The following is a 25,342-nucleotide window of genomic DNA, read 5'->3' on the forward strand; positions in this document are numbered from 1 at the left end:
AATGAATGGGACAAATGCCATGGTCCAATAAAACTCTTTTTTTACCAATACCCATATGCGGAATCAATTTTTTTGTTTTTGTTTATCATAGTACGAGAGTTAATAGTTATCAAAATATTTTCAAAGTAATTTTTAAACAAATTTATCAACCTCAAAAAATGCAGTTTTACGAAACTGTCCCTTTCATTAAGGTTCTCCCCTATATACTAAAAGGTAATGTTGGTAAAAAAAATAGTTATACTACTTTTTTATTTTTCATTAATATTACATTTCAATAAGTTATATTATTATTACATTTCAATATATTTTGCTATTTTTCTCAGGTCAACTGAAGATAAAAATTGTCCTTATAGCTCAGTATCTTTGGTATTAAATGACAGTTAGCATGCTTACTGACGTCAATTTTTTCTTAATAAAACGTGTTCTTATGAGCAATAGAAGTTTATTAAGTATCAAAAAAAAAAAAGTCTCTAAGTCTAGTTTTTTACTGACAGATAAAAAACTACAAAAACCAATTCAGTATAAGTTATTTTTCCTACTGTTTCTAAGAACACTTCAGATATAAATAAGTCTGGTAATTGTAATAAAACAGTTAATGCTGAAGTAAATATCTCAAAAGACTCCAACATCAGTGATAAAAACACTTTTGAATCTAATTTTCTACTGAAAGAAGACAATGTTGTTGACATTAGCTTATTAAACATCGTTAAAGTTAACATCTTGTTCAAAGTATGATGTTTCATCATACCATCTACATGATGAAAAATTAAAATCAGGAACAAATGATAATCAACTGTTATCTCTAACTAGGTCTCTAAATCTCTAATCAGGTCAGGTTATTCTGCTACTGTTGAAATATAACCAAGTACAACCTACTTTATGTCCTGCTGTCTAGTAGGATACGCTTTTTTAGGCAAAGGCTAGGAGAAGCCAACTCTGATTTGAGACACCACCTGCCTTGGGGCTCTTGGTTGAGAAAAGGATGTTTAACGCATACGGCTACTGTCTTGTAGAAGGCCTCCAAAGCAAAGACTTAAGGGGTAAACAGATTCTACCTGTTGACCAGCCTTACACCACTTCTTCATTTAGTAGGCTGGCATAGATATATTTATAATAGATTGTTATAACGAATGCTAGATCAACTTGACTCAATGCAACTCAGTTTAATGGTTCTGAGGCCGGCTGGTAGTCAGGTTTCCCGAACTCGGTGGTAGCTCTCAGAGATACTGATTCCATCAACAGCTGTAAACTATAAGAGATGAAAGTCAAAGTTTGACTAATCGTTTAAAAAAATACAAAGAAATACTGATGCTTACTATAACAAAATGGAATAAAATTGCACTTGCATTGGCTAAAATATTTGATATTGATGAAAAAAAGCCTAGAACATGTGGTGTTCAGAAGCATAGATATAATCAAATATGTGATAGCTTTTACTTGCTATAATACCAATCTTAACTTGTGAGTGTGAAAGTTCAATATCTACTCCTAGGTGAACAATAACTTTCACTAGTAGTACTATGTAAGAAAATGGATTGAATGGACTTGCTTAATTGGCCATCCTTTGTTTTTTATGACTTATGCGCATCTAGAATACAAGGTCTTCAATTGAAAGCAGACGCGTTTAAAGCTTAGAAAATTTTTAGCTGAAACTTTTTTTGTATTTTTGTTGTTATTTTTACTATTATTAAAAACTTTTTTCTTCTATTTTCTTGGTATCGTTCAAATTCTTGTTATGGATATAAATTGTATCGAAAAATTATTCTCTGAAATGCTTGAAAAGCAAAAAATCGACATCTTAAACGAAACTAGAAAATTATTAAAAGAGCACGAAAAAATATTTGCTTCCATAACAGCTGCAAACATGAAAATTATTACTGAACGACTTGATAAGAATGATAAAGATAATATTGATAACTCAAATAAAATAATCGCCATTACAAACGACCTTGAATTAACAAATAAATCCGTGACGTTGTTAGTAACTGAATTCAGTGAAATGCAGAAATTCATTCAAGCAAACGATGATATTATCTCAGGTAAATTAGAACTACTGAAGAAAAAAACAAAAGAAATTAATAACAAGATAAAAGATAATAGTGAGATCACAAAAATAAAGAGTAAACTTAGAGAAATAGAAGACCGCTCAAGAAGAAATAACTTGAGAATTGACGGATTAAAAGAAAGTGAAAACGAAAATTGGAATGAGACTGAATTAAAAGTGCAAAAATTCTTCGAAGATTTACTTGGATTGAAAAATATAAAAATTGAACGGGCCCATAGGACTGGGATTAGAGACTCGAAAAAGATTAAAACAGTTGTTATTAAACTTCTAAATTATAAAGATAAAGTTGCTATTTTAAAAAACGTCCAAAAATTAAAAGGAAAAAAAATCTACGTTAATGAAGATTACTGCGCAGAAACAATATTAATAAGAAAAGATCTAAAAGAGCGAATGAAAAAGGAACGAGAGCTTGGCAAGTTTGCAATAATATCTTACGATAAACTAATCGTTCGAGAGTGGATTCGAAAGGAATAGTAATTATTATTTTTTTATTTTTATTTATATTTGTTATCTTAAATTTATATTTTTAAAATGGAAACTAATCGATTATTTAGGAATAATTTTGATAATAGCGCTTTGAATAATATTGACATAAATAATCTTGAACCTTTCCTAATAAACAAATATATACCGCAAAAAAATCAATCAGATATAGATATTAAATTTTATAATGATGAGGAGGGATTATTAAATATAAGTCCTTATTACTATAGTTCAGATATCTCATGTATTACTGCTGACATAAATTTAACTGCATTATCTATCCTACACCTTAATATAAGGAGCCTCCAAAAAAATTTTGAGAATTTTAAGCAATTTTTATTCAGTGTCAAAATTAACTTTCAAATTATATGTCTAACCGAAACATGGTGCCGCGATAATGAAATTGTAAACAATTATAATTTTCAACTTAATAATTATAAAGTTTTGCATCAAATTAGAGACTCTGAAAAAACAGGCGGAGGATTATGCATTTTTATCCACAACTCCTTAGATTTCAAACTACGCAAAAATTATTTTGCTGTTACGCATGATTTTGAATTGTTATCAATAGAAGTTGTAAACAAAACTTGAAAGAACGCAGTTGTACACGTCATATACAGACCGCCTTCCGGTAATAAAAAAGCATTTAACAAACAAATTAAAAGCTTAATTATAAGCGAAAAATTATGTGGCAAATGCGTTTACTTCGTAGGCGATCTGAATTTAGATTTACTTGAATACAACAAAAACAAAGATGTCAGAACTTTTTTCAATATTATGTTTCAAAATGGATTTATTCCTACTATAAATAAACCTACTCGAATTGCAAAAGATACTGCTACTTCAATTGATCAAATTATAATTAATAATTTCAAAAACATAAAAATTAAAACTGGAATATTTACTACAGACATCATTTTCCGGTTTTTATAACAGCACAAAAATCGTTAAATCAACCTTCTAAAAAAGTAAAAACTAAAAAACGAGTAATTAAGGACGCTTCTCTTGTGACATTTATTAGCCTTTTATCGACAACAAACTGGGAATCCGTTTTGAAAACAAAAAATGTTAATGAAGCTTATGATAAATTTTATCATATATTTGAATGTCACTACAATAAAGCATTCCCAATAACAACTAAATTTATTAAAACAAAAACTCTACAAAATCCCTGGATAACACCCGGAATCATAAAATCTTCGAAAAAAAAGCAACGATTGCACCAGAAGTTCATTAAAAAAAGAACTTTTAAAAATGAAACAAACTATAAAAGCTATAATCGCCTTTTTGTGACGATTGTAAAGCGCTCAAAAAAATTTTACTATAGTAGCCAATTGCTAAAATACAAAAATGATATACAAAAAACTTGGAACATAATAAAAGAGGTTATAGGTAAAAAAGATATGAGTATTAGTCGTTTACCAAAAAAACTAATTATAAATGACTGTGAAATTATTAACGACACAATAATTGCTAATTCGTTTAACCATGCATTTGTAAGCAGAGGTCCAAGTTTAGCATCAAAAATAAATAAAAGTAAAACTTGCTTCAAATCATACCTAAACTCTAATAATAATATAATGGACAATAATATGCTAACAGAAACAGAATTTCTAGATGCCATGTACTTACTTAAACCAAATAAAGGTAATGGAGTTGATGATGTAAGCAGTAATGTAGTAATTAAATCAATGCCTTATTTAAAAATTCCGCTTTTGCATATATTTACGCTCTCTTTAAACCAAGGAATCTTTCCCGATAAACTTAAAATTGCAAGGGTAATACCTATACTAAAATCAGGAGATGAGACTAGTTTCTCCAATTACAGGCCTATTTCCATACTATCATGCTTTTCAAAGTTATTAGAACACATTATGTATAAAAGATTGTATTACTTTTTAGATTTAAACAATATTCTCTATAGTAAGCAATTTGGGTTTAAAAAGAGCCACTCTACTGATCAGGCTATTGTTCATCTTGTTCATGATATTTTTAAATCATTTGATGAAAATAAATATACATTAGGTGTATTTATTGATCTCAGTAAGGCTTTTGACACTGTCGATCATTACATTTTATTAACAAAATTAGAAAACTATGGTATTAAACATATAAGTATTGCGTGGTTTAAAAGCTATTTGTCAAATAGAAAACAATACATTTCTTATAATGAAGGTAAAACAACCAATATGAACATAACATGTGGGGTTCCTCAGGGATCTATATTAGGGCCACTCCTATTTCTCATTTTTATTAATGATTTAAGCAAAGCGAGTACTGAACTAGATACAATTTTATTTGCAGATGATACAAATCTATTTTATGCACATAATGATATAAATATTCTGTTTAATTCAGTAAACAAAGAGCTATTAAATCTTACTGAATGGTTTAATGCAAACAAATTATCTCTAAATGTAACCAAAACAAAATATACTTTTTTCCATCGTTTTCATGACCGAGATAAAATTCCCTTAAAGCTTCCAAAACTTTGTATTGCCAATCAGGACATAAAAAGAGAAACCACTTTAAAATTTCTCGGCGTGCTTCTTGATGAAAATGTGACGTGGAGAGATCACATACAATATCTCGAAAATACAATCTCAAGGAACATAGGCCTGCTATGCAGAGCTAAGCCTTTTTTAAATCCAACTTGCTTAAAGCTTTTATATTTCTCGTTCATTCATTGCCATCTTAATTATGCAAATATTGCTTGGTGCAGTACAAATAAAAATAAAATAAAAAAACTATTTAATAAACAAAAGCATGCAATCAGAATCATTTCCAATGTGGGCCGTTATACACACTCCCAAGCATTATTTGTTAATTTAAATATAATGAATGTTTATCAATTAAATGTCTATCAAGTTCTTATATTTATGTTCAAAATTAATAAAAATATATCTCTTAAAATATTTTACCCATTATTCAAAATAAATCAGAATAAATATCTCACCAGATTTTCAAATAACAGTTATATTCAACCCAAAAGTTATTTTGCGGCGACCGAATTTTCAATTTCTAATAGAGGGCCGAAATTATGGAATAAAATATTAACTAATGAACTTAAAACAATTTCTATGCTAAATGAGTTTAAGAATAAATTAAAGCAAAAACTACAGATGATCGACGTAGCGCTCAGCTTTTTCTGAAGTTTTAATGAGGTTTGAAAAAAAAAAAATGTATATATATGTATATGTGTATATGTATGTGTGTGTGTATGTATGTGTGTATATATGTATATATATATATATGTGTATATATATGTGTGTATATATATATATATATATATATATATATATATATATATATATATATATATATGTGTATGTGTGTGTGTATGTATGTATATATATATATATGTATATATAATTATGGTTTATAAGAATTATTCACATATTTAAAGGTACATGCTGGTGTAAAAGGAAAGCTTCAGGATTATGCGTATTTACTTGCTTGCTTTTTAGTAATATAGTTTCTTTGTACAAATTCTTTTTTTTCTTTTTTTAATTTTTCTTAACCAGCACAAAAACAAAAAGTTAAAGTAGGACTTTAGGACCGATGATTTTTATTCTATTAAGTCTTTAGAAAAACGTTTTATATTATATAGTGTTGCGTTTTTTAATTTTTATTGTCTTATATTTACGGTATAGACTAAGGGGCTTGGTGATAAGACCAATTATGTCTTCTTCTTGCCCCTGCTATTTGTATTTATATTATGCTTTACGACTTTAATAAATTTATATGGCAAAAAAAAAAAAAAGAAAAAAAAAAAAAAAAAAAAAAAAAAAAAGAAAGCATACTATCTACAAGTCTTTTTAATAAGTCATTAGGTAAAGCATTCCAACTAGCAAGAAGAATTTGGAACAGTTCATCTTGATTTGTTGCCCAACGATCTTGCAATTTTCTATTCAATATAGACCAAAGATTTTCTACTGGATTTAAATCGGGAGACTGTGCTGGCCAAGATATAACTGGTATCAATTTCGATTACAGATATCTTTTATTCGACTGTGCTGTATGTTTGGGATTGTTATCTTGTTGAAAAATGTAGTCATTATTAGGGAAAAGTTTTTCTATACTTGGTCCAAGTTGATAAACTAAGATTTTGTGGTACAAATGCTGGTTCCCTCCACCCGGTAAAGCTTTCCAACATTTTGGTGCACTAAAACAACCCCAAACATTAATCTTTTTGTCATGTTTAATGGTTGCCTTGCATGTTTGGGGATTGAACTTTTCCCCTATTAATTTCCAGCAGTGAGACGAATATTATGAAATAACACAAAAGGAGACTCATTTCTCCAAATAACTTTAGCCCATTACTCACGTGTTCAATCTTTGTGCTCAATGCACCACTTAAATCTTTTTTGCAGTTGATTTCACAAACAAAAGGTTTTTTCATATGCTTTCCAGCAAAAAACTCCCCTGATGCTTTTATTAGACAAGATATTGTCTATTTTGAGATATTAGTAAGGTTCGATTCTAGTTTTATCTCAGAACATGTGATTTTACAATCTTTTTTGACGGGATTAAGAATACAGCGATCTTCATTTTTTGATGTTTTAGGCTTTCTCCCAGATCCAACAGACTTTTCAGCTGTACCAGTGTGTTTATATTTCTTCACCAACCTACTAATAGTTGAGTTTCCTCGTTAAAATATAAACATGCTCCAATGTATAATCGAAGGTAAAAAAATTATAATTGCGAGCCCTCAGGAAGTATTGGAGACCAATGTTGTGGCAACTTTAAAACAATCGTTCCAACATTGGAATTTAAAGGAACAAAGATTAATATTTAGAGCTCTGATAGATGAGAACATTCCAAGAACAATGCAAGATTAAATTTGTTGTTGTTGTTGTTGGTTTTTTTTTGTTTTTTATAATACTTTTACCTATGCTTTATGTAATTATTTGGTGTTTAAAAGAAATTTTATTACTAGCGATGATAAAATTTTTCCAAAATTTGAAATATAATTGACGTCAAGAAAATTTGATAATTATTGGACATTTGCAACAACTAATTTTTTAACAAATAAAAAGTTTGAGTAAAAAGTCAATATGCTACTTTGTTGCTACATTGTTGGTTTGGTTAATTTAAAGATAGATGACTGTTGGTTCAATCTATCATTCAGATAAATAAGCTGCTTATTGGAATAACATAACCATCTGATGGTACACACAATTTACTTTGTTGATCATGTAGCCCAAGCAAAACCAAGTCATATCAAGGCGTTTTGGAGTCAAACAATGTTAAAACTAAACTGTTTTTTCAGATCACAAGGTAATTTGAAACTAAGCTGGTTTGATGAATCAGTATACAGAGATATTATTTTGCTTTTAAGCTAAAATATTTTCTAAAACTAAAATATTTTCAAAATTTTACACTTTTTTTACTACGTGTACATATTCATTAATATTAACAAAAAATAAACATGTTCTTTGTAATGATATATTTAAAAATAGTAATCGATTAAGTTATTATATTTTTATTTAATAACTGACTGGTAAAGTAGAAGATTAAAATTCTCACAACTTCTAATACTATACTAGAGTGTGAAATGGATAAAGGAAAAATGTATACAATAAACTAAAATTTGAACATATAATAAAAAAAACTTTATAAAAAACAATAAAAAAAAAAATAAAAACAAAAACTTAGAAAATTATGTGTGACAAATAGCCTAATGAAATCATATAGAAAACAAAAACTTCATCTGAAATTTTTTGAATCTAAATAAGAAAATGACAAAAAATTGTATAAAAATTAAGACACCTTAAAACAAGCTAAAATTATGTACTGTTCTAGTCAGCTAGATAAACAAAAAAATAATATTAACAGATATTGGTCTGTTATAAATGAAAAAAGCTAGAAAAGAAACAAAAGAAGCTTTCTTGCTTCCCACAAAAAGTAATTAATAACAACCAAATTACAACAAGTGAAGCGAATATATATCAAGAATTCAACAAACATTTTTTTACTATAGAATTTGTTTTAATTGTGGAGTCAGGAGCTCTTAATATTGCGTGTGGATTTCTGCAGTAATTAATTTTAGGACCAGTAATTTTTTTATATATAAGGGTACGAATAAAGCTTTTCATAAAATACTGTCAATTATTTATGCTGACAATACAAATATATTTTATAACCATTCCAATGAAAACATATTGCTTGATATAATAAACACCGAACTCAGAAGCTTTAACAAAAGCTTTTAATGGTTTAAAGCAAGTTAATTATCTTTGAGTTGTGATAAAACAAGCTTTACTCTCTTCCATATAACAATCATTTTTGGATACTTTAAATAGCTAACTTCCAGTTAAGGAGCAAACCACAAATATTTATATGTTTATACTTATATCAAATAAGGATTGTAAGCAAAAATTTGCAATGATTGGAGCCTGGGAACAAAAAAGGTGTAAAATTTTAGCTACACCTATCCTAAATGTGAGAGCAACAAATTAATAAAATATTACTTACTTTTCTTAACTCATTTTATATTCATTAATAAATATTAAATTTTATAAGTTAATCACTAAGCGTTCAATTTAGGGGAGTTCAAACTTTATATGGTCATAATTTTGAACGCTAATAGCTTATTGTATGAAATTTATTAATGAATAAGGGAAGTTGGGGTACAGGGGATTGAGGGGCACAGTGAATATGAGGCATTTTCTCAAAGATTAGAATTTTGTTCATCTTGATAATGTAATCATTTTATGTGCTCATATATCAGCAAACTTTATTTATAGTTGTTACCACATAATTTTTGACTACCGGTTTTTAGTTGGTCATTTTTGTTTTTAGCTACCTAAATCAAATAAATGATAAGAAAATTTAATAAAGTAAATTTTCTTACCATTCTTATTTTTATTATGGAGATCATGGTTGAAATAATTTTAAAAGGTGAAGTTTTTTATTTAAATTATTGATATTTAAGCTTCCTTTAGTTATTTAGCCTTTTTTTTAGCAACACTCATGTCCCAAGAAATTAGACTTAAACTTAATTTGTTATGGTAGGGCACAGTGAATCGGGATACAGTGAATAGGTTGATTCACTAAGCTTATTAATGAGCTTAAAGATTAAATTCATGCATTTTTAACAAACAAACTACATGAAAATGAATTTGATAGTTTTAAGTTATAAATAAAAATGTTGCCCAAACTATAGTGTACTGTGTACACTATATTTAATCCCTCAACCTCATAGTTATTTGGCTATGCCCCTATTCACAACCATTAATTCACAGCTGAATTCATTTAGTGAATAACGTAACACAACTCGCTTTAAACCTTTCTGTGAGCCATGAGATAATAAATATATGGGTTTTAGCGATTTCTTATCATGAAGGACATATATTTAAAATATTTCGCTTTGAAAAAAAAAAACACTCTTTAACTTTTGCTCAAATTAAAAAATGAAGAAACCCAATCCACTGTGCCCCAACTTCCCCTTTAAATTTAGTTAGTGTTTAATTAAAAAATTTTTTCTCAACTTGCTACTCTCACGTTTGGAGTAGGCTAATTTGACTTAATTTAAAACATATAAATATTTTATGTTTGCTCTATGTCTGGTTGTTAGCTTTCTGAAGTTTAAAAAATTCTGCATCCGCCCTTGATAACACAATCAATTATTCTTCCGTTAAACTTGCTGAACTGATGATCAGTTGAAGACGCTATTTTTAATAGATTTTCTTAAGTTGCTTGGATAATAACAGGCATTTATTATTGTTTTCTTGGTTAAAGCGATTATTGAATTAAGATCTTTAATGATACAAGTGATTTCATTATTAGTGAAAATATTTTTGATCATAAGTATTTTTTGAAACCTCCTTTATACGACTTTGAACATTGAGTTTGAAGTTAATTTAATTGCGCAGAATTTAAAGTAACAAACTATTAAATGACATAAAAAAATAATTTTATTAACTTTGTAGCTAATGATAAATTTAAAACTTTATGTGCTTAAAAAAGTGAAAAATCAAGATAAAAAATTTAAATTTTTTTCATGAAGTTGTCGCCTCTAAAACTCAAACTTCCATTTCCATCCAGATTTCTTTTTCAAAAGCACCTTTAATTAAAAATTCTTGTGTATTTACTTTCAAACTAAAGTGTTTGCCATTTAAATTTTGTTTAGTTTTAAACTAAAGTATTCGCCATTTAAATTTTGATTTGTAACTAGATTTATCACAAGAGTTTTTTAAAAAACTTTTTCTTTTTATAGGATTATTTATATTAAGTTAGTCTTAATAAATAAAAGAAACTTTTTATTTAAATAAAACATTTAATAATGCAATTAAAAATTTATATATACAAAATTATATTGTTTTGAAGCATAAATATTAATAAGAATTGTTATATATTTATTTATAAAGTTATTGTTTCGAAGAAGTTGCGGAAATTGATTGAGCATAATTCATTATTTCCATATGAATTCTACGGTTGCTGTTCATTTCAGGTTTAAAATAAATTACTATTATTTTGGGTGTAAACAATACTGTCATTAAAATTAAGTTTATTGTTAGAATCAAAATTGAGACAGCAGTGGTTCTCGATTTTATATCAATGCTACCATAATAAAGAGGAAAGTAACACATTAAAAATAAGAATGATATTCCTGTACTGTATGTAATAGAAATTGTCTCGTTATAGTAAGAGGGAAGATTTCGAGCATAATAACTTTGAATAGAACAAATCAGCAACATACAACCGATATATATAACCTGAAGGTTTAATTGAGAATCTCCAGTACATTGAAATGTTATAGTTTTTTTTTCGTAGTTTAAATATGAGATAACAACTGGCGGCGATTTAACAAGTAAAATGGTTGCCAACAGAATTTGCACGATTAAAATGAAACTCATTATCATTACATCAATTGATGTGGTAAATAACTTTTCTTTCTTTGAAAAACGAATGATATTTTTAAAAATATAAATATACTTTCTTGTTTTGATGTAAGTAATTGATGTTGCAGTAATAAGGAGTAAGCTAATTATAAAACTTCGCCAATAACAAAACAGCTCATTGTTGGAGACGTATAGAAGTGGAACAAAAAGTGAAGTTAACAAATAACATATTATTTGAGTCAATGAAAAGACAAAGTTTGATGATTTTACAACAGGTGTATTTTTATTCAATATAAATGTTGCCGCTATAATTAAACCGATCAAGGTAGAAACAGTAGCTATTAGAATAATTATGATGCCTTCAATGCAGTGAAAAGTTAAATCCACAGCATATGTTAATGAGCAAGCTGTGTTATTTTTACTCGAAGTATAACCCAATGGACATTTTTCACATTTGTTTATTCCGTAATTATTTTTAAAATAGTTTACTTGACAAATGGTGCAAATTCGACTTTGCATTTTTTCCTCATTTGTTGCAATAAGTAAAAAATTTTGTTCAAAGGCTGGTGGGCATATGATATTACATTTAGTTAGTTGTTGTTTTTTCGTATTGATAGCAGCATAACCAAATTGACTTTTCATTCGATAAACACACCCATAATAGTTTGGGAAATTACTATTACGGTTGGGCACAATGCAAAAAGTGTAGTGCTCATTATTTAAATATAATTCTTTATAAAATTTAAATTCAGATTTTATAAAGAAACTGTATTTTGGTCCTCTGTAGCCTAACTTTATCAAATAGATAATGTCATGTGGCGATACATTCTCTAGAGAGTTCAATACTTGGGGATAAAAGTTAAACTCCGTATTCATTTTTGAATAATTGCTTAAATATTTTAAAACATCTTGCAAAAACTTTTCAGATATGGTATTCCCAATCACCCTACCAAATGTTACATTATTTTTTGTGCATATTTGAAAAAATCTCAAAAAGCCATCAGCTGAGTTAAAAATTACAAAAACGTTTTTAACATACGGACCTAACTTTTTTGCAATAGCATTCATATAAGATGTATTTACGTAATGAACAGTATATTCGACATAACAAAACTCAGAGCTGTTTACATATTGCCTCATAGATGATAATATGTCATACTTTTCTATTTGATTTACATCCGAAGTAATAATTACAAAAATATATTGTGTAATATTAAAGTTCGCAACTATTTCAATAAATGAATCTTTATGCGAATTATAGTAATATCCTACCGAGTTACTACCGTAAGTCATTTTATAATTGTTGCTATTACAATCGAAAAGCAATACGTTATTATACGGTACAATAATATTTGATATTATAGATGTCAACTCTTCATTAACATCAGTAAGTAATGCCAGTTGACTCGTAATAAACTTTGATTGAAATGATTGATCAAGAATCAAGTGTAACATTATTTTTATCAACGTCGTATAATTATACGATGTGAATATCATAAGTGTTTCATCTTCGTAGGTTTCATTTATAAAAAGATTACTAACATCCACATATTCACTTAAAATTGATTTTTCAATAGTATTTTGAAGCCAATTAGAATTGGAGTCTTTTATTATTATAATTTTTGAATGCTTATCCAAAATTGAAACTGAAGAAGGGAGAAAAATTATTCCATAAACAAATTCTATATAGAAATTTAATAACATGCTGATGCTTTTGAAAATTATTTTTAAAAGATTGAAATAAATTACATAAACTTTTTCTCTATTTTAATCATATTGCAACACGTAAACAATAATTTATACTAAAAATTAAAATAGACTTTGATCACACTTGTCATTCTGATAAAATAATTTATGGTAGCTGTCAAATTCTCATGAAAAAATATTCTATTTAATTAAATATAACTTACGTTTCGTTTTTATTTACATTTGATTTTTTAATGTAAATAACTACTGAAACAAATATTTGTTTGTAATACTGCAGGTGGGTTTACTTGCTCACTAGTGTGATTTAAAAATTTATTTTTTATATCTTTGTTAATGAATTTTTTTTGAGCAGTTTATTGAAGAAGCTATTTGTTTTTACAAAACTTTATCACATGACAAAAAAAGTCTTTGTTGTTGACAATAACTTGATTAACAAAAAAGTTTTTTTAAAGTAGACGTAACTAACAACTATTATCTGGCCTAAATCTTTAAATTCCATAACGACCAGTTGTTTACATTATGTTGTCCCAGATATTTTTTATTTTTGAAAACGTCTATTCGCACTATGGCAATCCACTTTATTGGGTCTCAGTAGCACAACCAAACACAAAAAATCTGATCTCTGAGACGTTGTTTTGCAAGCTTACATTGGCCAGCAAACTTACATTGACCCAACGTAAGTTTTAATATTGGCAAATTTTTTTCGTTGGGTCAACATTTAACCAATGTTTTTTTTCACGAAATATTTCAATTCTGCAAATCGGTTTTTTGCAAATATTGTGCTATATTGGGCCAACATTTGGCCAGTATCGGCTCAATATTTTGGTATAAAACTCTATTCTTATACCAGAGTTGTTAGTCCTTCGCCTTGGTCTTGTCTCAGGGCCTTGCAAAGTTGGCAGATATTAGACATATGGTGGACAAAATTATTTTGTCAACCATATGTCTAATATCAAAAAATCACTTTGTATTAAGATATATTTACTTTTATTATAAATTTTAGCTGGTTGCTAATTCTAAAAATTATTTAACAAACTTTATAAAACTTTAAAAACGCGGATTTGCAATTTGCTAATTTTAAATCCTATAACTTCTTGAAATCGTGGAACTGAATAACAAACTCTCCTGGTTAAATAAACTTAAAAAAAAAATTGATGCAACAAACTTTAAAAATAAAAATGCCCACTTACTTCAGAAAAAATGAAAATTTATCACATATAATAGATTTGAAATATAAAGATAAATAAATAGAAATATATAGAAAATATAAATGAATATATGGATTTGAAAATCTATTATTGATATTATTATATGTTCACAACGTTTTGAAAAAGTCTGTAGATTATTTATCATCTTTATATATAAAAATGTATTTTTTTTATTTTTAATCTATTAGCCGCACATTCTGGATAAATAATATTACAACGCTTTCATAATAGTAAAGTCTACTGAATTCTAAAGGTACTATGCAAATAATCAACAAGCACTCTTCATTCGTCACTATTTTCATTTAAACTTACCTGTTTGTAAGCATTATATCCTGTAGCACCATCAAAACCAGTCTTGCATCAAAATATCAGTTTAGTTAATTCCTTAGCATTGTGATAGCACAGTAGTTTGTATACCACATAGCTTTTAAGGAGTGTGTTTTAGAAGATCTTTTAGCGGTATTTGTACTTAAAAGTCATCTATTTGAATGTTTTTGGGATAGTATTTAGCTTTTAAAGATCCTATACCATTATATAAAGGATATATGTGGCAACCATTTTTTCAGCATCATTTCTTAGAAGCTGGTATGTTGATTTTGATATATCACTATTAATAATGAATAACAAAGCTTCATCAGATGAATATATCTAATCAGGTTTAACTTTAAATAATATTTTAAATATTTTTACTTTATATTTTTTTCGTAAAGCTTTACTGTTAAATAGTTTAAATATATAAACTAATTCCGTAAGCTTATAAAACTTTAAAAGTTACTGTTTACTATAGCTATGCATAAAAAATGAAAATTTCACACTTTTAAAAAAAAAAAAATCTTTTCATTACACATCAAACCACACCTGAAATTTGTGGTTTAAAAGATACTATTATACTCAAAACAATTTTCAAATTTTTTAATGAGACTATAACAAATATATTTTAATATATGGTTTTGAATAAAACAAACATTTTTTTTAAGTTTTGTCCACCACCTGTGCAGTGGTAGGATTTGGCCGGCTCCCACAGGTTCGGTTGATCCATTTCCTAAAAGTTCTGTAGTTCGTTGAACCGATGGTAAATGATATTTGTAGTCATATTTATCTGATTATTTTATAAAAGTAACTTAATATTCTTTGTGAAATAAAGCGTTTTTTCATTCCCGTTCATTCATTATTTGACATCCAATAGTTATTTGATTAAATTAAATTACTTTTGTTTGGTTTAGAAGGTTTTGTATTTATTATTGTATAAAAACATGCTAATTGTGGTTTCCAGTTTGTAGACAGTGAAAATTATTCATAACACTACAGTTATGTATTTGTTGATTTTGCTTTTCCGTGACTTATGCAAACGTCTTCTTTATTTTTACTTGGAAATTTAACCATTAAGTAATAAGCTATAGTATTTAATTTTGCAGCAACCCTCAAAATTAATAAAATGAAAAGACAACAGTGTGTCTTTCCCAAATGAATCAAATCCATTACAATCGCAACCAATTCAACTTCAAGAAAGAAGCACATCAATAATTGAGACAATAACTGCTAACAACTTTAAGACAGAAAATAATCTTCCTGAATGCTGGTCTGTGCAACAATACCTGAACTCTAAGGACAATTATTATGGATTGACAATTTCAAATAAGTTGCAAATATTGTGAACAATATGATTTTACAAGCGAAAAAAGTATTCACACTTTAAAAGAGTAAAGAAGTTTCAAATTGAGGTATCAGGGAAAAATAAAAAAATGCAACAAGCTTCTCTAAGGAAGAAAATAAAAGAGCATTTTTCATCAAAAAAATTTGTATAGAGAACTTAAAACATCTTATGCAGGATTCCATATCAAAAGCAGTAGATACGATGAATACAAAATATTTAACGACTACTAATGTATTTAATACAGTTTACAGCCTGACCAAAAGATATAAAACATTTTCAGATATAGAAGATAAGATTGAGTTAGAAATGAAAAATGGACCAGACATGGGAATAGAATAATATTCTCCTAAAAGTGCTGTTAAAATATTAGAATTCATTGCAAAGTATGTTAGAAAAAAAATGTTTAATAAAATAATTGCAAAAAAAAATTGATAATCTGTTTGATTACACAAGTCAACAAAAAAAATTTTTTTTTCTGGTGCCGAGCAAACAATTTGTTTTTTGTATAGCATTTCTCATTTTGATTTCAAATATGCAACTCTTTTTTTACCATAAGGTCAAGTTGTAAAGATATTTAGGTTCAAATCTTAAGTATTTAGGGTAAAGTCCCTAATATTGTCGAAAAAAAAGTTATTCAAAAGTATGTCAACCTGGGTCTCAAAAGAAGCGTATTTTCATAGAGATTTTAAAAATGTTATTCATTTGTAATAAAAATAAGTATTTTGTGTATTTTTGGTTAATAACATTCTGTTGACTTTTTTTTAAGAGTCTTTAGCATTTTTTCACATAATTTTTTTGTTAATAAATTTTAAGGAAAAATATTTATGTTTTCTAAAATCTCTATGAAAATACGCTTCTTTTGAGACCCAGGTTGACATACTTTTGAATAACTTTTTTTTCGACAATATTAGGGACTTTACCCTAAATACTTAAGATTTGAACCTAAATATCTTTACAACTTGACCTGATGGTAAAAAAAGAGTTACATAATTGAAATCAAAATGAGAAATGCTATACAAAACTCAAATTGTTTGCTCGGCACCAGAAAAAAATTTTTTTTTGATGACCTGTGTTATTGACGAAGCATCTACAATATCTTACAAACCAGTCATAATACTTTGTTTAAAAATTGAGGAATTAGTAGCACCACCAACAATTTTTTAAGAACTTGTTGAATTAGAAAAGCAAGGTGCAGAAACAATATGCTCTTCAGTAATGGAAAGTTTAAATAATGTTGGATTTACAAATAACTATTTAGAAAAAAAATTGTTTGGATTCTGCATCGATGGCGCAAATCTTATGCTTGGAAGAAAATTTGGAGTAAGGATGAGGATTGGAAAACAGTTTCCAAACATAAATATATGACACTATTTAAACCATCGCCTCCAGCTTGTCTTAGATAATTCTATAAATAAATAATTCTAAAAAATTCTAAAAATTCTAAATTCTAAAAAAGATAATTCTATAAATAAATCAGCTAAATCATTTTAAAATTTTCATTGACAAGATTTACATTATTTTTCATCAGTCTAATAAGAACCAAATTGAACTTTCCAAAATATCCGAAGAATTTTAGATTGATTTTATAAAGATTGGTAGAGTTTTTGGATCCAGATAAGCTGCCTGTAGTCTAAGATTGGTTCAAGCTGTTTTGCGCGCCAATCCAGCACTACGTAAGTAATTTTATGCAAATCAAAAGTTCTTGTGCATAACTACCTGTCTTGAAAATATATATTTTTTGAATGATTTGGCATTAATGGTTGATATTTTAAACAAAATTTCACTTCTTCCAAATGCATTACATGCAAGGAAATTAGATATATTAAATACTGAAAAGCTGGTGATAAGATCTATTAAGGCATTTTAAATGCTTGAAAAAGAAAAGGGTCCATATGAAAAAAATATTGACCCATTAATTGCTTCGGAGGCCTTCTAAAATATAACTTTTGTAGAAAATCATCGATTCATCGGCCTTCATCGAACAGTCGCAAACATTTACTGAGATTTTTAAGTATCATATTGATATAAATCGATATAGAGATTTCATGGAAAAAGTTTTGAAAAATTCCCAGAATTATGCAATTTCTGACAGTGCTCAAAAAGCTAAAAAAATTGTCGCAACAATTGCTGTAAGTTCTGCAGAAGCGGAAAGAGGCTTCTCAAAAAGGAACTTAATATGCTCAGATTAGAGAAATCATTTAACTGTGTCTATATATCGAATTTAATGGCTATTAATCTATTCGGTCTATTTTTGAAAAAGTGGGATCCCGTTACTGACGTGAAAAGGTGGCTCAGAATTAATCACTCGGCCGATGATACACGGATAAAAGCGAAGCAAATTGCAATAAAGGACGCCAATCAAGAAGCAATATAAAATCATCTTAATACTTATCATTTATGTTTAATCTTAATTTATGTTTAATCTTATCGTAACATATTTAATAATCCGCTTTTGTAATTCTTTTTGTAACTTTTTATCTATGTATGAAATGATACGCACTAAAAAAAAAAAAGGTAGAAATTTCTACCTTAGGGTAGGATATGTGATATACCCTTAGTAAGGTATAATTTTCTACCTTTTAAGGTAGAAAATTATATTAAAAACAATTATTTGTCATACAATTTTCTAACTTAAAGGTATAATTTTCTACCTTATAAGGTAGAAAATTATACCTTACTAAGGGTATATCACATTTCCTACCTTAACTAAAAATTTCTACCTTTACTTTTTAGTGTGTACTAGTTATGTTATTTAAAAAAGTTAATTACTTCTTTTGGCAGGGCACACAGAACCGGTTGTTAAAGTATATATATATATATATATATATATATATATATATATATATATATATATATATATATATATATATATATATATATATTGCATCATCGTTATCAATATTTTAATCTTCATTAGCATAGTTTAATAGTTTATTGATTTATTTTTATTGGCATAAAAAGCTGCTTCCTTGTGTTAACTAATTTTATTTAATCGTATATTATTGTCAGTGGAGTTTTTTAAGTGTAAGTGTAAATACTTTAATACGCTTTCATTATTAAAAATAAAGTGATGAATTATTTAAACGTCTTTTTATAAATATAGCAAATGCATTTTGACAGGCGAAAATGATTTGAAGGTCAAGAAATATCAAACGTTAGCATTTTCAAATAAAAATGATTTAACATTTTGCTAATCTTAAACTTATTGTATATGAACAATATTATTATATGTGAAATATGTACTCTAATGAACTTTTATTAAAATGAAAATTATTTATTAATTTATACCTCGTTGCTGAACTGACGGAGATTTTAGTTTAAAATAGTCTACAATCTTATTACTTACATTCCTTTTTGAGGTAGGTCAACATCGACTCAAATATATCTCCCGGCAATATGAAGTCACCCCCTTAAAGTTAAATTATTGGATTTGTTTAAGCATTGATCATTATTAAAAACAAAAATGTAAAAAATAAACAAAATGAACTAATGTAAAATTAAAATGAGCAATAGTGAAGCAACAGTTAAACGCTGGTTCGAAAACGGCTGCATGCATGTCTTTGAATACCCATCATCGGTGTTATGACCGGACCAACATCGGCAAACAAGCATGGACCATGCCAAGTGTTGCTCACTGTTTATTGCATGGTCCATGTGTGAAATGATTCTTTTTCACAAATAAAATACTTTTTTTAACCTTTTTTTTTTTTCGGGATGGGGGTGTTACTCAAATGAACAATACACATTTGACCCTATTATGGTACAATTTATTAAAAGAAAACGGCATTTTAGAAGTTACTTAGAAGACAAAAATTAAAAGTACTAGATGATGTAGTTTTCTCGTATTCAATACAACGAGAAAATAAAAATACTTTTTTCTTGTAAACAAAATAATTTCTCTTTACTAAATTAAACTCTTCTTTTTACATAAATAAAAACTCTTTGCAATATAAGTACAAATAATACATTTTCTCTTCCATAAATCATTTTTTTACACAAAAATGTACTTAAATAATCGGATCACTAAAATCATCTTAATCCACAAAAATTTACGTTAAAAATCAAGGGATAAAAAATTTTCTAAAAATATTTTTTATCCCTTGAAGAGTTACAGCAACTTAAAGTTTGTTAGCTTTTAACTAAAAAATGAGGGCGGAAAAGTGCCGGAAATAGCAAAATTATTAGTGGGTTAATTATTGAGATATGATTCATGGTTACATAAAACGTTAATATTAGAGTGTGTGAAATGATTCTTTTTCACAAATAAAATACTTTTTTCACCTTTTTTTTTCTTCGGGATGGGGGGGGGAGTTACTTGAATGAACAATACACATTTGACCCAATTATGGGACAGAAGACATGTGTCCGTTTACTATTACCCTTATAAGGAGCTTGCAGTAATTTAGAAAAGCTAAAATATTGTCATACAAATCTATAATTTGAAAATTATAGATTTGTATGACAATAAAAAAGAGCATTGACAACTATAGCTCTAGAAAAAAAAACATAGAACCGTATTTTTTTTTTTTTTCAACATTAAGGTTTAACAATAAAATATGTAGGCATAAACTGCCTGTCAACCTAGTTATATAATACACGACAATTACAGAGTTTGTATAACTAATAGAAAATAAAATGTGGATTATTCGTAGAGGAGCCATTAGTTTTTTAGATGATTGTCTAGAGGCAGCTTAAACGTTTTTAGAGATAATGGTGATACAATGTGATTAGGAAGAGAGTTCCATTTATTTATTATTTTTAGAGAAAAAAAAGTTCATACGTAAATTTAATCGTGAAGATTGTTTTTTTAGTTTATATACATGACCACGAGTAATAAATTGACTATCTATTTCAAAAGACTTCTATCACTATTGATATTTTTCACCATTTATAGACGTTGATTAGGTCTGCACGAAGTAGCCTGTATTTTACAGTTGTGATATTTAACACAAACAATCTTTGTTTATAAGGTAGATCATATAATCAATTGATTCGTTTCATAGCTCTTCTTAACACATTTCTATTTGCTGTTTGTCTTTGAGAAGTCCAGGGTTATAGATTGATCCACAGTATTCTAAGTGAGGGCGGACTAGAGATGAAAATAGTTTTTTGAAGGATAATAAATCTGGATATGATGTAAATGTTCTTTTTATTATTCCTATTATTTGTGTGGCTTTGTTGACTTGAATAGTTGTGTTGACTTGAATAGTTGTGTTGACTAGAATAGTTGTGTTGACTTGATTAGTTGTGTTGACTTGAATAGTTATGTTGACTTGATTAGTTGTATTGACTTGAATAGTTGTGTGTTTGTAGAAATTTATTGAGTTTAATAATAAGTATAATAAGCTATTGAGTTTTCCTACAATTTCTTTTGGTTCCAGAAAGTCGTATTTCCTTGATAATTCAACCATTATCTCGAGAGCTTCGTTTTGAGTCTTTGTTAATTTATTACTCAACTCATGTAACTCGTTTTTACAAGTAGGCCCGTCGTCTCCAAGTTGCTAAATGATTTGATGTTTAGTTCGCGTAAAAAGAATTATTTTGAACGGTTAACTGATCATCCATTTGGTTATTTAATTTTTGACTTTGTCTTTTTACCATTCTTCCGTGTTGAAGAAACTACCCTCTGCTACCAATTATGATCCAATGGCGATCACAAATAATACCGAATATGTATTATAACTTATATTTTTAAAATCTTAACCGTTTTCATATTAACTATATCAATTATATGATATACTTTTATATCTCTGAAAAACAACAACAACAAAACTCTATTTGTACAAAAATTTCGTTCAATAACAAAAAACATTTAACAAACACTATTGTTAAAATAGTCTTCATGTAATTGCTATTATCATTATTTTTTTTTTAGGTTATTTAGGTGCTCCCAGAAGTCCTTACAGTCTTATCACGGAGCACCGCGGAGAGCATTTAATTAGAAGTTCACGCCTCCTTCCTTACCCATGTCGCCTATTGGGCTAGAGCCGGCGTCGAACCTCGGACATCTGGGTTCTGAGCCAGAACTCTAACCACTTCGCCACGGCTGCGTAAATTATTTATTATTTAATAAATTATATTATTCAGTTCGTTAAAGTCATATTGGCGCTATTCACTGGTTATATTACTGGCTATCGTGGTATTGGATTGTTGTTGTTTTCACGCCGATTCGGTTTTCTTACGATCACCTAGCATTTACCTAATAAAGCGTATCCTAAAAAGCATGCTAATCAAAAAAAATGAAGTAAATCAAGAACAACATACAAGGTTTAAGACTTGCTTTTGATGAAAATTTATTATGGAGAATCTTTATTTATCTCTTTAAAATCTAAAAGAAAATCTTCAATCAGGCGTGATCTTGTTTCAATTATGAGCCAAGGCCCGTCATTATGGCATCGATTTAAAAACGGTAGTTTACATGATTTAAAAAGCATTTTATCTTTTAAAAGAAAAGTAAAATTGCATCATCTCAATTCCTGACATTATAAGACTGCTACAAATTATATATTTACACTTTCAAAGAACTTATATATATTAATTAATTAAAGAACTTATATATATTAATTAAAAATTATTTAACATGTTGTAACGGGTTTAACTTTGTTTAACCATCAATTACCTTAATAGCCATTTGAAATTGAATTGTTTATTTAAATTTAAATATAAATGTTTATAAACTGTTAAATACATTCTTTAATTACAATACTTTTTATATATCGTATTTTGAAGCACAAATGTTAATAAGAATTTTAAAATATTATGATTATATAAGTAAACTTTACTTATTAAGAAGTTTGCTATTAAGAAGCTGCAGAAATTGATTGAGCATAATTCATCATTTCAATATGAACTCTGCGCTTGCTGTTCAATTCAGGTTTAAAATAGATTACTATTATTTTGGGTGTAAACAACACTGTCATTAAAATAAAGTTTGTTGTTAGAATCAAAATTGAGACAGCAGTGGTTCTCGATTTGATATCGTTGTTACCATAGTAAATAGGAAAGTAACAAGTTAATAATAAAAAAGATATTCCTGTACTGTATGTAATAGAAAGCGTCTCATTATAGTAAGAGGGAAGATTTCGAGCATAAAAACTTTGAATAGAACAAATCAGCAACATACAACCGATATATATAACTTGAGAGTTTAACTGAGAATCTCCTGTACATTGATATATTATAGCTCTTTTATCGTAGTTTAAATACGAGATAACAACTGGCGGCGATTTAACAAGTAAAATGGTTGCCAACAAAATTTGCACGATCAAAATGAAACTCATTATCATAACATCAATTGATGTAGAAAATATTTTTTCTTTCTTGGAAAAGCGAATCATACTTTTAAAAATATAAATATATTTTCTCGTTTTAATGTAAGTAATTGATGTTGAAGTAATAAGCAGGAAACTGGTTATAAAACTTCGCCAATAACAAAACAGCTCATTGTTGGAGACGTATAAAAGTGGAACAAGAAGCGAAGTTAACAAATAACATATTATTTGAGTCAATGACAAAATAATATTTGATGATTTTACAACAGGTGTATTTCTATTTAATATAAATGTTACTGCTATAATTAAACCGATCATGGTAGAAAAAGCAGCTATTAAAGTAATTATGATACCTTCAATGCTGTGAAAACTTAAATCCACACCAAATGTTAATACGCACGCTGTTTTGTTTTTATTCGTGGCATAACCTAACGGACATTTTTCACATTTGTTTATTCCGTAACTTGTTTTAAAGAAATTTCCTTGGCAGCTGGTGCAAATATGGCTCTGTATTTTTTCCTCATTTGTTATCACAAGTAAAAGTTTTTGTTCAAAAGCAGGTGGGCATATCATATAACATTTGGTTAGTTGTTGCTTTTTTGTATCAATAGCTTCATAATCAAATTGACTTTTTATTCGGAAAACAAATTTTATATAGAAAGAAGTTTTACTACTACGGTAAGGGGAAAGCCAATGAAAGTATAGTTTATTATCTATATTCGTTTCTTGGTGAACTTTAAAGTATATCATTATATAGGATTCCGACTCCGTATTTTGATAGACAAAATTTATCAACTTGATAATGTCATACGAGGACACACTCTCTAAGGAATTTAAAGCTTGAGAATAAAAGTAAAGTTCTGTACCCAATTTTGACTTTATAAAAAAATATTTGTAAATATTCCAAATAAACTCATCAGATAAGGTATTCCCAATCACTCTTCCAAACGTTACATTATTTTCTGTGCATATCTGAAAAAATCTCAAAAAGCCATTTGCAGAATTAAAAATTACAAATACATCATTAACATACGGACCTAACTTTTTTGCAATAGCAGTCATATAAGATGTATTTGCATAATGAACAGTATATTCGATAAAACAAAACTCAGTACTGTTTACATATTGTTTCATAGATGATAAAATATCATAATTTTCTATTTCATTTACATCTGAAGTAATAATTACAAAAATATATTTTGTTATATTGAAGTTCGCAACAATTTCAATAAAGGAATCTTTATGCGATTTATAATAATATCCTACCGAGTTACTGCCGTAAGTCATTTTATAATTGTTGCTATTACAATCGAAAAGCAAAATGTTGTTATACGGTACAATAATGTTTGACATTATAGATGTCAATTCTTCATTAACATCAGTAAGTAATGCCAGTTGACTCGTAATAAACTTTGATTGAAACGATTGATCAAGAATCAAATGTAACATTATTTCTATTAACATCGTATAATTATACGATGTGAATACCATAAGTTTTTCACTCTCGTAGGTTTCATTTTGAAAAAGATTGCTAACATTCACAGAACTATCTAAACCTGTTTTTTTAATATTATTTTGAAACCACTTCGAACTTGAATCTTTTATTATTATAATTTTTGATTCCTTATCCGAAAATGAAACTGAAGAAGGGAGAAAAACTATTCCATAGACGAGTCTTATATAACAATTTAATAACATCATACATCTGATGAAGCTTTCAACTATTATTTTTTAAAGATTGAAATAAATTACTCAAGATTTTTTTTTTATTCTTATTTATATTGCAAGTTGTAACAAATATTTTAAACAGAAAAATAAAATTGATTTTTATAACAGTTTTTATTTTAATTAAATTATTCATGAGAATTATTATAATAATAATATAGACTGTGAAAATAACAAATGAGCACAATAACAGAAGATGTTGTGCAATAACAGCTATAAATGTTTTTATTATTGCACTGTTTACTTTTTAATGTATATAATTTTTATTTAGTGTTATTTTTTATTTAGTGTTATTAATTAATAATTTTTGCAATAATTTGATTTATCAAGTTTTATTTTTGAACTGATCAATTGTTATTGATTCTATTCTATATATCGGTTAA

The 25,342-nt window shown here is 27.6% G+C and overlaps 1 protein-coding gene across 1 annotated transcript in view; it reads left to right on the forward strand.

Annotated features, from left to right (window-relative positions):
* Window positions 1–327: 327 nt before the first annotated feature.
* LOC136084229 (uncharacterized) overlaps window positions 328–25,342 on the forward strand; it is a 31,206-nt gene continuing 6,191 nt past the window's right edge. The window contains exon 1 of the mRNA XM_065804325.1: window positions 328–2,538. Within this exon, the coding sequence (XP_065660397.1) occupies window positions 1,736–2,538 (803 nt within the window). The 5' untranslated portion in view covers window positions 328–1,735. The remainder of the gene's footprint in view (window positions 2,539–25,342) is intronic.

This window comes from Hydra vulgaris, chromosome 08 (genome assembly GCF_038396675.1).
Source record: "Hydra vulgaris chromosome 08, alternate assembly HydraT2T_AEP".
Taxonomy (NCBI): Eukaryota; Metazoa; Cnidaria; class Hydrozoa; order Anthoathecata; family Hydridae; genus Hydra; species Hydra vulgaris.